General features: G+C 49.0%; 1 protein-coding gene across 5 annotated transcripts in view; it reads left to right on the top strand.

Annotated features, from left to right (window-relative positions):
• Positions 1-15,557, top strand: part of RAPGEF1 (Rap guanine nucleotide exchange factor 1) — a 58,293-nt gene extending 42,736 nt beyond the window's left edge. For all 5 annotated transcript variants that reach the window (XM_048512386.1, XM_048512390.1, XM_048512385.1 and 2 more), the window contains 5 exons: positions 3,014-3,102; positions 4,185-4,296; positions 7,654-7,729; positions 11,601-11,685; positions 15,439-15,557. In XM_048512386.1, the coding sequence (XP_048368343.1) occupies positions 3,014-3,102; positions 4,185-4,296; positions 7,654-7,729; positions 11,601-11,685; positions 15,439-15,535 (459 nt within the window). In that variant the 3' untranslated portion in view covers positions 15,536-15,557. The remainder of the gene's footprint in view (positions 1-3,013; positions 3,103-4,184; positions 4,297-7,653; positions 7,730-11,600; positions 11,686-15,438) is intronic.
• Positions 15,558-16,728: the final 1,171 nt, after the last annotated feature.

Here is a 16,728-nt window from a genome sequence, read left to right as displayed (position 1 = left end):
ATTGCTTTCACCTCCTGCATGTGAGCTCCCAAAGGCACCTGGTGGGCCACTGCGAGTAGCAGAGTGCTGGACTAGATGGACTCTGGTCTGATCCAGCAGGCTCTTTCTTATGTTCTTATATCTACTGCTAATACATATATATTGCTATACTAAAATAACTGAACCCTCTTGGGCAGCATGGGTATGTTATACTAGTGATCGGTACTCAGAGAGTGGAGCCGTCATATACTGAAAATATGGAGTCGAACCCCAGGGAAATAGATAGCAGAGGATGAAGACTCTTGCCAAATGTGTTTAACAGAGTGGAGGAAAGTGACGTCAAAGAATCATGCATCACAGAGATACAGCCCAGTAACTTCAGCCTCCACTATGTCTCTTCAGGAACCTGAAATGTGAACTGAAGGGATAATACAGTCTCCCAGCAATAGTGCCTGCCCTTAACTCCAGTGAGAGGCAACTCTTTATGTCAAGAAAATCCCTTTGTGAGTGTGTGTGTGTGTGTCATAGGTGTGAAAAATATCTCAGTGAAATCTAGCAACTTTTCTGTTTCCTTGTTACTCACCATGATGTAGTTAAATATGAAGCCTGGGTATAAAAGAAGAAAAATCCAGTTTCCTTAAAAGAAAAAAAAAGAATTCTGCTTCCTTAATGACTTGAGTAAGGAGCCGCGTGGCATAGTGGTTAAGTGCTTGCACTGCAACTCACGCAGTCAGGAGTTCGAGCCCCCTGTGGGTCAGATATCCTGGCAGCTGGCTCATGGTCAACTCAGCCATCCATCCATTCCTTGGTCAGTAAATGAGTACCTAGCACCATGGTGGCAAACCTATGGCACTCCAGATGTTCATGGACTACAATTCCCATCAGCCCATGCCAACATGGCCAATTGGTCATGCTGGCAGGGGCTGATGGGAATTGTAGTCCATGAGTATCTGGAGTGCCATAGGTTCGCCACCACGGACCTAGCACATAGCTAGGGGGTAAAGAATAACCAGGGAAAGCAATGGCAAACTACCCCACAAAAATGGCTTTCCTATGAAATCACTTCTTGCAGTGGTACCCCAGGGTCGAACACAACTGAAGGGGAAACTTTACCTTTAACGACTTGAGTGCTAGGTCTCTAGGTTGTATAAGTGACTGGCTGCTGTTGGGAAAATAAGAAAGTGGGGAGCGGTACCCAGAAAACAGCAACAACAACACAAAAAGTACCACTGTTTCGTAGATAAGAGCTGTTTACTATTAATCCTGGAAAACTTATTCAACAAAATATAACCCTTATATCACCTCTGATGCAGGTTACAAATATTAGAAAGCATATAGACTGGCCTGGACCGGACTGACTAGAGCAGTAAAATATTGGGTTAGAAGAAGACATTTTTTGTTGTATATGAATTGAAAATCATTTCTGATTTATTGTGGCAAGTATGGAAAAATTCAAAGAGAGTAAAATCGCTGGACGTTTAGGAAACTAATTATATAAGAATCGTTGATTGATGAATTCAGGTGCATTCTGTGTATTATTTGTATTGGTGATATCAGGATTACATTTAGTGGAATTAATTTACAGGGATTAATAATAAACGACCGCTCTTAGCTACGAAATTATGGTGCTTTTTGCGTTCTTGTGGCCGCTGTTGAAAGGCCTGAATTGAGATGGGTAGAATGAGAAGCCACAGCCTTGAGGCCATAAAGCTCCTGCTCCTCCTAATCTGGAAAACTAAGACCCTCTTTAGTCCTAAGAGGCTTGACGGTCTCTTTGCTTTGCTCCATCCACCTGTGTCCTTTCCATGTCTTGACTGGGGTGAGCAGATATATTCTGTCCCATGTCCAGTCGGGGGAGGTAGCCATACTGGGAGGGGAGGTGGCAGAATAGCGTTGCCAACACCATCTCAGCCAATGCTAGATTTTGAAGGTGGTACCTAAAGAGGGTGGGCAGGGTGTGAGTGACACTTCCAGGTAACTCTGTCGGAATTTCCCCTAATTTCTGTGGTAACGACCATAAAACCATTGGAAATTCCTAGAACTTTGATATAAAGGCCATTTTCCGTCCTTTTCCCCCGTCCCAGTTTCTGGATGGCAGGGGATTGCGGCTGACCGTGGGTGTTGGCTGCCAAAGGGAGGCAGATAGCGAACATGCGGCAGAATCTGTCAGTGGTATGGAGAAAGGCAGTAGGGCTGCCAGATCGAGCGATGCTCAAACGTTCGCGGGTAATACCTCATGGATCAGGCTGCGGAGACTGAAGTGGGTGGGGACTAGCAGAAACGGAGAATAGCACTTGTCCAGTTTGGAGAATCCCCTGTTACAGCTCAGGGGTGAGGGCCAGTGAAAGAAGAGGAGGAGTTTGGATGTATACCTCACTTTTCTCAACCACTAGGAGTCCAAACCAGCTTACAAACTCCATCCCATCCTCTCCTCTCACCCGCACACACAGGGAGCCAAAATCAATAGCAAAAGTTCTTATCATGCTGTGCAGAAAATAGATCAGCTCTCACTGTTAGAAAGGAAGAGTTGAAACCTTCACAATTCAGGATTAGTATTTGGAGTAGGGAGTCCTAAATAAGAATTGTGTACTTGGGTTACCCCAATATCTAGTAGACTGTTGCCGGGAGGGGGGGGGGTCACTTCAGTCAGATAACTCCTGGCTGCAGCTGTTGCTTGTACAAGAGCATTCTGGACTTCACAGCGTGTTTTCCCACGATCAGTTAACAGTCCACAGAAGTGACAGAACTTGACCTGTCAGGGAGCTGCAACTCGTGGGGCCCGATTGGATTTTTGGCCCTGTGTCTCAATAGCTCAGAGCAAACAATAATACTTTTATGAAAGTCTTCAGGGCTCCTCTCTTCCCTGTCTAATTTGAGTTGTGTGTGTTCTGCTTGGTTGTGTGGCGAGAGCACCTTCCCCGGGAGTCCTGAGAGGGAAGCAGTCGTAGGGACTGCTGCTGTTGAGAGCCTTGTCAAGTCGCCTCCCGGCACAAAGGGCTGTTTTAATGATCCGAGACTTGTTTCGCCCTCCCAGGAATCTCCAGCGGTTAGAGACGGTCACTCCAAGGACTCTGCCTCGCTCAGCAACACCCCAGGGAAGGAGAACCAAGATGAAAGCAAAAGGTGGGTCTCACGTTTATGGTTCCTGTGTTTATTCCAACTGCATGATGGGGATTTTGATTCCTATTTCTTTGTTCTCATACAAAGCTTCTGAGGTAGGTTGGGCCTGAGGGATAGCTATTTCTCAGTCAAGCTCTGGCATTATCTGAAAGGAAAACAACATTCATACTTACCTTTTGGTACATTTTTACCCCATGTCTTCAGGAAAGCATACATGTTTGTCTCTCTCTGTCTCTCTCTCTCGCGCACACACAAATACATCATGTTGACAGAGAGAATTTTTTCTCTCTTTCTCACAATGCTAGAACCAGGGGGCATTCATTGAAACTGCTGGGGGGAAGAGTTAGAACTAATAAAAGGAAACACTTCTTCACGCAACGTGTGATTGGTGTTTGGAATCTGCTGCCACAGGAGGTGGTGATGGCCACTAACCTGGATAGCTTTAAAAGGGGCTTGGACAGATTTATGGAGGAGAAGTCGATCTATGGCTACCAATCTTGATCCTCCTTGATCTCAGATTGCAAATGCCTTAGCAGACCAGGTGCTCAGCAGCAGCAGCAGCAGCAGCAGAAGGCCATTGCTTTCACATCCTGCATGTGAGCTCCCAAAGGCACCTGGTGGGCCACTGCGAGTAGCAGAGAGCTGGACTAGATGGACTCTGGTCTGATCCAGCTGGCTTGTTCTTTATGTTCTTATCATCCATTTTATTTTCACCCTATGAGATTAATTAGGTGTTGAGGGAGTGACTGGCCCATGGTCGCCCAGTAAGATTAATGAGGCGTGGGGAGCGTTGTCTCATTTTCCCTTATTGCCACTGTCCTGGTAGGCTTCGCAGTTGCTGGCACGGTGGGCTTCCCAGCTACCCTCAGGCCCAACTTACTTCAGAGGCTTTGTGTGAGAACAAAGAAAAGGGGGATAAAAATTGCTGTGACTCCTGGATAAGTCCAGGGTGGCACTAGCAGTAGTCCAGGGCTCATTCCCAGCCAGTAAAAGTGGCGATGACGGCAAACTTCCTCCCTCTGTTGAGGCCTGTGGTCTGTCCAGCCGTCTTGCCTTTCTCCTGACGTCTCCCATTCCTCATCCAGGCAGCAAAAGTCACCAGAATCCTTGGAGTCTTCCCAGCTGGAGGAGGAGGTGGACGAGCTGTCGCTGGTTGACCACAATGAAATTATGTCTAGGCTGACGCTGAAACAGGAGGTAAGGCGACCTTTTCCCCTCAGATGGGTTCTGCGTCATGGGGTTTGTGCGTGTGGCCAGCTGGACTGAATTTGCCTGTAATTGCAGCTCTTAGACCCGAGGCTCTGAGTTGAACCTTTCCCCTGTGCAGTGTCGTTGAACATACCGAGACCCTTGGCATTCGTTTCTTTTTTTAAAAGCAGATTTCCAGTCCTTAAGGCTGCTTAGAAAGTCTCGAAACTGTACACCCCTCGCCTGCTGGACTCTCAGGAACGCTGGAGGGGTGGTGAGTTTTGAGACATGACCTGGCATGAGCCACACTCGGCTTCCCCAACACGATGCTCATGGGCCACAAAGCCCCCCAGGCATCCATTGGCTCTTCCAGAAAGGGGGCGGGGCCGTGATAAGTCAGGGCTTGCTTTTGGCATCCCTTATTCAAATGAAAGATTTTTCCACTGGAGGACAAAGACTGGTGAAATCTGGGCTCTCCTTGGTCAGTGTGTGGTTCTATTTCCCTGTCAGACTTTCCTTCTTCACAGAAGTTATAAGGAGGGTGGTATTTCATTCAGCTCCATCTGCTGCGGCAGCCATTTGGGGGGAATGCCACACCTTCTTAAATTTCCGAACCTGCTCACAGACTCAAAAAGGCTGAGGGCCCCGGTCCATGCGCTTCCTAACCACTTGGGCCTGGTTTTCTTGAAAGTGAAGTTTCCGCTTGCACGGCGATGTGGCGATGTGGAGGGTGGGGAGACTTTGCAGTCTTGATCCCAGGGAACAGCAGTGGTGTAGTGGTTAAGACAGAGGCGTAGCAAGGGGGGGAAGCTCCCGGTGCATCGGTGCGTCCTCTGCCTCCCGCCCGGAACGCCCCCCGCCCTGGAATGCCCCCACCATACTGAGCCCTTCTTGGGAGGGCGGTTTATAAATATAATAATAATAATAATAATAATAATAATAATAATAATAATAATAATAATAATAATAATAATAATAATAATAATAATAATAATAATAATAATAATAATAATAATAATACCCCCACAGGGGCGCGCACCCGGTGCGTCAAATCCCTGCCCCCCCCCCGGTCCCCTTGGAGCTACGCCTCTGGGCTAAGAGCAGGTGAACTCTAATCTGGAGGAACCAGGTTTGATTCCCCACTCTGCCGCTTGAGCTGTGGGGACTTATCTGGGGAATTCAGATTAGCCTGTACACTCCAACACATGCCAGCTGGGTGACCTTGGGCTAATCACAGCTCTATGGAGCTCTCTCAGCCTCACCTACCTCACAGGGGGTTTGTTGTGAGGGGGGAACATAAGAACAAGCCAGCTGGATCAGACCAGAGTCCAGCTCTCTGCTACTCGCAGTGGCCCACCAGGTGCCTTTGGGAGCTCACATGCAGGATGTGAAAGCAATGGCCTTTTGCGGCTGTTGCTCCCGATCACCTGGTCTGTTAAGGCATTTGCAATCTCAGATCAAAGAGGATCAAGATTGGTAGCCAGAGATCGACTTCTCCTGCATAAATCTGTCCAAGCCCCCTTTAAAGCTATCCAGGTTAGTGGCCATCACCACCTCCTGTGGCAGCAGATTCCAAACACCAATCACACGTTGCGTGAAGAAGTGTTTCCTTTTATTAGTCCTAACTCTTCCCCCCAGCATTTTCAATGTATGCCCCCTGGGAAGGGAAAGCAGATTCTCCTATAGGAGAGAAAGGGGGGATATAAATCCAACTCTCCTTCTTCTAAATGGATTTGGAAGGGCTTAGCAAGTACACCCAAGAAACGAGCTTCTGAAGCAAGGTAGCTCCGCTGGTGCCTGAAGAGAAGACCGCTCTGGTTCAGGGCCAGATCTTCCTGCCAGGCAGCCGTGCTTGCTCTTCTGTCTCTGAGCTTCGGGGAATACTTCGGGCCTTTGAAGCTTTCAGGCTATCAAAGAGGCCCGTCTGGAAACCAGCAGCAATCTGTTATTTGCAGGCATTTGCTGCAGTAGAGAGAGCTGCTCCGGCCAGCCAGTGTGACAAGCTATTACTCATAGCTTAAGTGGAATTCCAGGAGCCGTGCCAGAGGAATGCCTGAAGTATTGCATTGTGAACATAATTTTCTCAGAGGCTTGTGAGTCCGACAGCCCCTTTGTGTTACTATTTAATGGCATACGGGTGCCATTGCCTCATCTTCTGTGTATATAACGGTAAAGATATTTGTTGCGTTTCTCCCAAAGGCTGATATTCTCTGATGTCACGACGGCCCTGGCCATGCAGGTTTTTCATTGGTTTACCTGCTGTGATGTCATGAAGTGGAATATTAATATTTGCCAAGTCAGGGATGGCCAATATTGCAAACAAATTTTTGGCTAGAACTTGAAAACAGCCTGTTTGCTGGTGACAAGAGTTCTTTTATAAATGTCAGCACTATTTAGATGTACGAGTTCTTCCATTAAGGGGGAAGGCAAACATTGAGAGGAACTACGTCAACTCTGACACCCCTTCATCTCTTGCAACTTTTCTAAGCGATGGGTATTTCCTTGAATGAACTGAAACCATCGGAAACGTTTTCAGCTACACTTGATAATGTTCCCATGGGCCAGGTTGCTTTGGGGGCCGGGTTCATGCAGCGCCCCCGGCCAACTGCAAAAAGACTTCTGAAACCACAACTCTGGTGTCTGTAAGCAGCCTTGGTTGACATAGAACCCCAATATCCGTCTCAAAACTCTGTAGGCTCCTGAATAACCGTTCACTGCTGCGTTTGTAGATGCACTTGGCAAGTATACCCGAGAAATGCTGCGTATATGCCCTCAATTCTCTCAGTTTCACAGGTTTTGTTTCTCCTGGTGGTAGAATTTGGAAAATTTGGCTCAGGCCTACTTATGCTGACCCCTGCAAAAAACAAACAACAGTAGTGACTGACACACACTAATTTCCCTTCCACTCTGAAGAGTTTAGAGCCACAGATGCAGGCGGAACGTTAGGAACAAGATCCACCAGACCACGGCCACACAGCCCGGAAAACCCACCAGAACCGGTTCAGAGACCGGCTGCCTTTAGCCCTAATGCAGGGGTCTGCCACCTGCGACTCTCCAGATGTCCATGGACTACACTTCCCATCAGCCCCTGCCAGCATGGCCAATGGGAATTGTAGTCCATGAACATCTGGAGAGCCGCAGGTGGCAGACCCCTGCCCTAATGCACCAAAACCCAAGTTGTGTTGAAGGCTATCCCCGGTGCTGCACAAGTCTGCGCTTTTCCCACTAGCTCCAGTGTGCCAGCTTGCACGGTGATCCCCTGCAATGCAAGGAATGCTGGTATGGGGCTTGAGTCAGCACAGCTCTGGGAAGTCCAGGTGCCCCCAAAGGAAGCTGTTCATTCCCTTCATGTTTTTCCAATTGCAGGGCGACGATGGACCAGACGTACGCGGGGGATCAGGGGATATTTTGCTGGTCCACGCGACGGAGACCGACAGGAAAGGTATTGCAGAGGGGCTGTGGCACGTTGCCACTCCAGGCCACGAGCTCCCAATGTGGAACTTATCACATTATGCTCACAGATCATCCATGCAAGGCTGGATTAGACGGGGCGTGGGGGCGCGTGCAGGGATTCTGTTTAGCTCCAGTCAAACAACAGATAAGCTGGGATAAGCTCTTGTCGCGTTCATTGCAGGAAGTACGATGGAACATTTAACTCTCCTGTGCCTGGGCTGAGAGAGGAGGCATTCTGGGATCTCATTTTTTTTTTTACATCATGGCATCATGGCGGTTCCTTATTAAGAGCTTAAAATGTTGTTCTTCACCACAGAATGGATCTGAATGGAAAAGTCACCGGCAGGACAGTTTAGAATCAAAAGTGCAGCGCGAAAGGAGAGAGGGGAGATGGAGAACGGGAAACGGACACCTTTGGTTGACAAATGCTTTGGGCAAATCCAGAGGCTTAGCTAGGGAAAATGGAGCCTGGGGCAAAATCTGAGTTTTGCTGCCCCCCCCCCCCCATTGTGTTTTTTGTATTTTAGTGGTTTTTTTCCAGTTTTAGGCCTGTAGGGGGGTGCAGTTTTTAGGCTAACAGCACCAAAATTTCAGACTATCTTTAGGAGACTATCCTGATGATACCAGCCAGGTTTGGTGAAGTTTGGCTTAGGGGGTCCAAAGTTATGGACTCTCAAAGGTGTTGCCCCAATCTCCTATTAACTCCCATTGGAAACAATAGGGGATGGGGCACCCCCTTTGGGAGTCCATAACTTTGGACCCCCTGAACCAAACATCACCTGACTTGGCTGGTATCATCAGGAGAGCCCCCCCCCCAAAAATTGGTGCTGCTAGCCTAAAAAGTGCGCCCCCTGTAGGCCAAAAACTGAAAATACTAAAAAATACAAAAAACAAACCTGAAAATTTTGCTTCCCCTCCCCCCCAGCGTGTGCCTGGTGCAACGCCCCCCCCCCCGGTCCCCTTGTAGCTACGCCTCTGGGTAAACCAAGTCCAGCTGCATTTAGCTTAAGGGTATAAAGAGTTTTCACGGCAAGAGACTTTCAGAGGTGGTTTGCCATTGCCTGCCTCCGCATCATGCTTCTGTACATCCTTGGTGGTCTATCCAAGTACTAACAAGGGCTGACCCTGCTTAGCTCCTGAGATCTCATGAAATTGGGGCTAGCCTGGGCTGTACAGATCAGAGCCAACACCATCTTAGCTTCTATTTAATGCCAAAGGCAATCTCTTGAATGTGAAGAGAGGCCCCGTAGCCAAAGGTTTGGTTGGTAAATTGAGATGGGCGTGGGAACTCAGCCTTCCCTCCCCAGCTGCTCCTCTCTCTCTAGCTTCTTTGCCTTTTCTCTGGCCCTCTCAATCTCCTGGACCATTCCTTCTTCCCCCTCTCCTTTCCGGAGGGCTGTCTGCTTGCTTCCTCTTGGCCCTCTGCTGTTTCAAGGCCTCAGATGTATCCTTTCCCAGACCATCTGCTTTGCTAGCCTCTTCCCAAATCCCATCAGCAAACTGTTCCACTCTCCATCCAGTGATTGGCCAGGAATCCTTCTCTCTTTCCTTTCTCTCTGACATCAGGGCAGTTCATCCAATGCACTCATCCTACCCAGTAACTCTTGCCTTTCACTGATTATGTCTTTAAGCAGCTGTGGCATAGTGGTTAAGAGCAGGTATACTGTAATCTGGAGGAACCGGGTTTGATTCCCCGCTCTGCTGCTTGCGCTGTGGAGGCTTATCTGGGGAATTCAGATTAGCCTGTGCACTCCCACACATGCCAGCTGGGTGACCTTGGGCTAGTCACAGATCTTCTGAGCTCTCTCAGCCCCACCTGAGGGTGTTTGTTATGAGGGGCGGGGGAAGGGCAAGGAGATTGTAAGCCCCTTTGAGTCTCCTATAGGAAAGAAAGGGGGATATAAATCCAACTCTTCTTCTGGAGGGTTATCTGGGAGGCTTATCTGGGAAATTCAGATTAGCCTGTACACTCCCACACACGCCAGCTGGGTGACCTTGGGCTAGTCACAGATCTTCTGAGCTCTCTCAGCCCCACCTGAGGGTGTTTGTTGTGAGGGGGGAAGGGCAAGGAGATTGTAAGCCCCTTTGAGTCTCCTGCAGGAGAGAAGGGGGGGATATAAATCCAAACTCTTCTTCTTCCTCCTCCTCCTCCTCCTCCTCCTCCAGTTAATCAGAGCTGAGACTGGTTAAGATGTAGGAGGAGCGCCCAGACTGCTGTTTACTCATATCTGGCCAACTCTTTAGCATTTGCTCAAATCAAACGGCTCCAAAGGTTGGGGGAAACAATAAAAATACCCAGTTGGTCCGTGTGTTTGCCGGTCCGCTTTGCCATGCCAGCGTGCTGGTGCCGAATACAGAATGAGCGCAGAAGCATGTCTGTGATGTGATATGATGCTAGCGTTGCTGAGCTGGCGAGGGTTAATGAATTAAGCCTTTGATGAGGAGAATGCACGGCAGGGCTTGTAAACCAGCCAGCAGCGGATGTTTCAGAGGGTTCTTTCCTTTCCTGTCCAAATTTCTTGGCAAGTCTGAAGGTTAGAGGAAAAGCCAGCTGCCTTCTGGGGCAGGCGGGAATGGAGATTTCAGTCCTGTTGAATTCACGTTGTTCTTCCTGGTGGGCCTTCTACCTTGTTCAGAGTTTGAGGGAGGTTAATTGAGAGGATGGGGGTGTGAATCAGCAGTAGAAATGTGGGGGAAAGGGAGTTCTTTCTCAGCCAGAGGCCTCCGGAGCTGCTGCCTCTCCAAGCGGAGAATGCTGTATTTGACGGTCCCGCATGAGACAGCTTCAGGCCTTGTTTGGAAGGGTTTGTGGTTGAGCACCTGCTTGGCATTCGGGAGGTTCTCAAGTTCAATTCCCAGCATCTCCAGTTTAGGGAACCGTCAGCTATCAGGAGGGCTCCTTCCAGTGGGAATGGACAGCCCTGGTTCTAGCGAACAAGCCCTGTAGCTTAGCTTGAGGCAGATTCCTATAGGTCAGTGATGGCGAACCTTTTCAAGACCGAGTGCCCAAATTGCAACCCGAAACCCACTTATTTATCGCAAAGTGCCAACACGGCAATTTAACCTGAATACGGAGGTTTTAGTTTAGAAAAAACGGTTGGCTTAGAGACGTGTGTTACTCAGGAGTAAGCTTGGTGGTAGTCGGTGGCTTTGCTTTGAAGCAACCGTGCAACTCTTTCAACGGGTGAATCACGACCCTAGGAGGGTTTACTCAGAAGCAAGCCCCATTGCCAGCAACCGAGCTTACTCCCAGGTAAAGGATCGCGCTTTAGTTCTTCACATGAAAATCAGTGGGGTTCAACAGCTCTTAACAGGGTTACCTACACTGCTTCCCCAAAACTAGGTCTTAGGTTTAATGCTAATAATCGAGCCCAACGGCCCAAGCCAGTCTAGATGTGGGGGAGGGCACTCTTGTTTGCGCTTGCCCACAGAGAGGGCTCTGAGTGCCACCTCTGGCACCCGTGCCATAGGTTCGCCACCACTGCTATAGGTTTCCCATGAGCACACTCACTGAAAACACGACAAACCGGATGTGTGTTGTGCGGAGCCTGGAGTGCCTCAAGTCCCTCTTCTGAGGTTGATTCCAAACCTCTTTGGTGCCAGCTGCATTCGAGCCAGCAGTAGACCTCAGACAGACAAAAGGCTCCTGCGGGCGTCTCCCCTGCCAATGCGAAGAAGCTTAGAAAACAAGCAGAGCATCTAAAAACGAAAACAGACCGTATTCTTCAATGCACGGGGGAGGGCTGCTGATAAACATTAGAGCTTTTGTGGCATTTCTTTTTAAGATGCCGGCTTCCTCCCTGGAGTTCCCACTTGAACCGTTGACTGACGGGCCTGTGTTCTTTCTCCTCTCTGCCTAGATTTGGTGCTGTACTGTGAAGCCTTTTTGACAACTTACCGAACCTTCATCTCCCCGGAAGAACTCATCAAGAAGCTGCAGTACAGATATCCTTTCGAAATGCTTTCCTTCCCTGGACGCCTGCTCAGGGATCGCAAAGCCTGAGGGGTGACTTGCAGACGATTGGCTTCTGGGCCTGGAATCGCTGACCTCCGCTTACAACCGATTGGCTAACTTCTGAGAGCACCGTGGCACCGTGAATAGAGCAGTAGTCAGTGTGGGAAAGAGCAGGGCAGAGGGTTTGCGTGTCCAAGGATGTGTCTCGTGCTTCCTTTGACGAGGAAGGGAACTCCTGCCTAGTTCACTCGGTCTCCACCTATATGCCTGGCATTCTTGGGTCTCCAGAAGACTGTTTGCTTAAGATTCCAGAGAGCTCTGTTCAGCTGACCCAGCTCAGCTTGCTGGGAATCGCTCCCTGCATGTGCTGTCCTTTCTCCGTGGGGGTTTATGGGGAAGCCGCTGTTTTTCTGCAAGTGCAGGGTGTCTCCAACATCAGTAGACGCCCTCCTCATTCCTGTTACCTCATTCAGGGCCTCCCAGCAGGGGTCGTGTCTAGACAGAGGCTTCCCATTGTTAAGGGGACAGAGAGTGATTGCTTCCATTAATGCCCCAGAATTCCACAGGCTCTTCCATAAATGCTTGAGCTGCCGTTGCCCTGAGGCTGTATATTTTCAAGCTGCCTAGGCTGCTCTCAAAACAGGTAAATGCCTGTCGGATTCCCGCTTGCTCGCGTGCTGGCACGCTTCAGAGACCTGACGTCACGCCGCCCTCGGGCTGGCTCAGCACTGCCATCTGCAGCCCATAAGAGGCACCTGCTTCCGCTGATTCACTGGCACGGTGGTCTCCGTGCTGCCCTCTCTGCTGGTGGTTGGACTTAAATGCTTTGGGGTAGGAGCAGTAAATCGTCCCTGTTTCCGCACAGAGGTGTGGGCAAAGTTCTCTTTACTCCTCGTGGTTTGGGGTTTTGTTTTTTTAAAAGGGATGTTTCTTTGTTTACCTTGCAGGATTGCACCCCAGCCTGTACCACCCAGCTGGTACGGGGCACGAGTGGCTCAGAAAGTGAGCAGCTGGTGGTATAAGTCCCAGCAGGAGCCTGAAGCAGGGCTGGGCAAGCAGGCAGGGAGATCAGGGAATGGGGAGGGATCGTGAAGAGAATGGGTGCTCAGAGGAGCCTGCTAGATCAGGGGTCTGCAACCTGTGGCTCTCCAGATGTTAATAAGAACATAAGAACTAGCCTGCTGGATCAGACCAGAGTCCATCTAGTCCAGCACTCTGCTACTCGCAGATGCCTTTGGGAGCTCACATGCAGGAGGTGAAAGCAATGGCCTTCTGCTGCTGCTGCTCCTGAGCACCTGGTCTGCTAAGGCATTTGCAATCTCAGATCAAGGCAAATCAAGATTGGTAGCCATAGATCGACTTCTCCTCCATAAATCTGTCCAAGCCCTTTTTAAAGCTATCCAGGTTAGTGGCCATCACCACCTCCTGTGGCAGCATATTCCAAACACCAATCACACATTGTGTGAAGATGTGTTTCCTTTTATTAGTCCTAATTCTTCCCCCCAGCATTTTCAATGAATGACCCCTGGTTCTAGTATTGTGAGAAAGAGAGAAAAATTTCTCTCTGTCAACATTCTCTACCCCATGCATAATTTTATAGACTTCAATCATATCCCCCCTCAGACGTCTCCTCTCCAAACTAAAGAGTCCCAAACGCTGCAGCCTCTCCTCATAAGGAAGGTGCTCCAATCCTTCAATCATCCTCGTTGCCCTTCTCTGCACTTTTTCTATCTCTTCGATATCCTTTTTGAGATGTGGCGACCATGTTCATGGACTACAATTCCCATCAGTCCCTGCCAGCATGGACAATTGTAGTCCATGAACATCTGGAGAGCCACAGGTTGCAGACCCCTGTTCTAGATAAATCCAGAATCTAGCACAAATCCAGATGCGTTGAATGCCAGACAGTTCCAGTAGGACCAGTCGATTGCCTTGGCAGATCTATGCCTATGGGAGGTCTGAGTGTGCCTTGGCATCTCTGGTGCCATCAAAGTGATGCTATCTGCATTTTTTTTGTATTTTGAATTTTATCAGGATTTTAGAAATGGATTGATTTCGTCGTCGTTGACCCGAACGCTATTGTTAACTTTTTACTTGGGGATAAGGAGATTTCTTTTTCTTCCACAGAGGCGAGGTTTTGTTGCATGGCCAGTAGAACGCAGAGATCTCTGACTGGTGTAACAAAACTGAAACCTTGCTGGCTCTACAAAGACTCCCCTCAAGGTTTTTTGCCTGCTGGTCAAATGACTGTAAATATATTCAACTGAACCAACAACTGCCTCGGCAGATAGGGCTTCAGAGTATTTGGAAGGCAAAAGCAAGCGTTGCTCCCTGCGACCCCAAAGAGGAGAGGTGTGCAACTTGAGAGGAGGCCCAGGTGTAGCCTCAGTTGCTCCAAATGGAGATGCTTTCTTAGTGCCAGACTACACTGATCTCCCAGACCATGGAAACCCCAGAAAAGAGGGACAAAAAATAAGGCCGTCTCATCTGGAGGGGGGCAGTGGGCCTGCGGGAAGAGGCTTTTAAAGCAGCAGTGGCATAGGAGGTTTTTAAGCAGCAGTGGCGTAGGAGGTTAAGAGCTTGTGTATCTAATCTGGAAAAACCGGGTTTGATTCCCCGCTCTGCCGCCTGAGCTGTGGAGGCTTATCTGGGGAATTCAGATTAGCCTGTGCACTCCCACACACGCCAGCTGGGTGACCTTGGGCTAGTCACAGCTTCTCGGAGCTCTCTCAGCCCCACCTACCTCACAGGGTGTTTGTTGTGAGGGGGGAAGGGCAAGGAGATTGTAAGCCCCTTTGAGTCTCCTGCAGGAGAGAAAGGGGGGATATAAATCCAAACTCTTCTTCTTCCCACCCACACAACTGACAATTCTTATCTTGCCGTTAGTCTTATATTCTACAGGACCCTGCGTGTTTTCCCCACAGCAGAGCAGATAGCTGCTTTAGGAGAGTAACTTGGAGCTAAGACCGAGCCGGGGGGGGGGGGGGGGGGGTTTCAGTCTGAATCCTCCACTTCTCTCACCCATCCCGTTGGCTGCAATTGCTGATCTCCTGTCTTGGATGCTGTGTGGCCCTTCTGGTGGAAACTGGGTTCCTTCAGTTTCATGCATGGCAGCATAAGAACTTAAGAATGAGCCTGCTGGATCAGACCAGAGTCCATCTAGTCCAGCACTCTGCAACTCACAGCGGCCCACCAGGTGCCTTTGGGAGCTCACATTCAGGAGGTGAAAGCAGTAGCCTGCTGCTGCTGCTGCTGCTGCTGCTGCTGCTGCTGCTGCTGCTGCTGCTGCTGCTGCTCCTCCTCCTCCTCCTCCTCCTCCTCCTCCTGAGCACCTGGTCTGCTAAGGTCTGCTGCTCCCAAGCACCTGGTCTGCTATTTGCAATCTCAGATCAAGGAGGATCAAGATTGGTAGCCAGAGATCGACTCCTCCTCCACAAATCTGTCCAAGCCCCTTTTGAAGCTTAAAGCATACTGTGAAGTATCCCAGTTGACACGAAACAGGTGACATGTTCAGCAGGTACTTGAAATAAGGATGTTGTGGCCAAAGCAAAATCTTACTGTCTGAAGTTTGGGGCGTTGACCTCTTAATGTGGTTGGAATAAATATTGGCCTTAGAAAGAGAACTGGGGGTCGTATTTGGGAGCTTCCGTCACATGCCCCAGCTGTTTGCTGTTGAGTTCACTTCTCTGCCCATTTCTGTTTTGTTGGTCCTTAACTTGACCCCCTTCCCCCCCCCCCCCCACATATGAGAAGTTCTGTCACTGTCCAGACACGTTTAAGAAGCGAGTCAGCAAGAACACTTTCTTTGTCCTGGTCCGAGTGGTGGATGAGCTGTGGTGAGTGACCTTTTCCCTCTTGCCTTTGTAAGCTTCACAACAGCCATTGTGATCACTCAAGGAGGGAGGCCTCTGTTGCCCCACAACACAGGGTTCCCATCAGCAGAAGCAGACAGTGTTCCAGAGGAAGTCCCCATGTTCTGGTGTTGTCAACAGCCACCTGCCTGGCTTCCTGCTGTGGGCACAAATCGCCAGCAAGAGCGGAGGATGGCCTAAAATGGGCACAGTTCTTTTCTTTCTTTCTTTCTTTCTTTCTTTCTTTCTTTCTTTCTTTCTTTCTTTCTTTCTTTCTTTCTTTCTTTCTGTCTGTCTGTCTGTCTGTCTGTCTGTCTGTCTGTCTGTCTTTCTTTCTTTCTTTCTGTCTTTCTTTCTGTCTTTCTTTCTGTCTGTCTTTCTTTCTTTCTGTCTTTCTTTCTGTCTTTCTTTCTGTCTTTCTGTCTTTCTGTCTTTCTTTCTTTCTGTCTTTCTTTCTATCTTTCTTTCTGTCTTTCTTTCTTTCTGTCTTTCTTTCTTTCTGTCTTTCTTTCTTTCTTTCTGTCTTTCTTTCTTTCTGTCTTTCTTTCTGTCTTTCTTTCTGTCTGTCTTTCTTTCTGTCTGTCTGTCTGTCTGTCTTTCTTTCTTTCTTTCTTTCTTTCTTTCTTTCTTTCTTTCTTTCTTTCTTTCTTTCTTTCTTTCTTTCTTTCTTTCTTTCTTTCTTGAATTTGTAGACTGCCCCATCCCCGGGGGGCTCTGGGCGGTGCACAACAATATTCATTACAATCAGTAAAATTATTAAACCAATAAAATCTATTAAAATCTATTAAAAGCAGCAGTCAGTACAGAGATATCAGGCGCCCCCAAAACCCAGTTTAATTTGAGGCCTCCCTAAGGAAAGGGAACGGCCGGACCTCCCTCTAAGAGGGTAGCATATGGTGGTAATCGAATATAGAGAGGGGGGCGCACTTCAGCGACTGGACACTCCAAAGGCCCGGCGGAACAATTCAGTCTTACAGGCCCTGCGGAACTCACCAAGGTCCCGCAGGGCCCGGACAGCTGGAGGAAGAGTGTTTTTGTCTGCCTTTTAGACTACCTGGGCACCACAAATCACTGACACCAATGCGAAAAATTGGCTTTTAAAACACAGTTGCAGGCGAGTGGGTGTGGTGGATTTAGTTGCAGAACTGCCCTTTCCATAGTGGTTCCAGCCTATTTAATTTA

This window comes from Sphaerodactylus townsendi, linkage group LG12 (assembly GCF_021028975.2).
Source record: "Sphaerodactylus townsendi isolate TG3544 linkage group LG12, MPM_Stown_v2.3, whole genome shotgun sequence".
NCBI lineage: Eukaryota > Metazoa > Chordata > Lepidosauria > Squamata > Sphaerodactylidae > Sphaerodactylus > Sphaerodactylus townsendi.
Note: the sequence above shows the minus strand (reverse complement) of the source record. Positions and strands in the feature narration are given on the sequence as shown.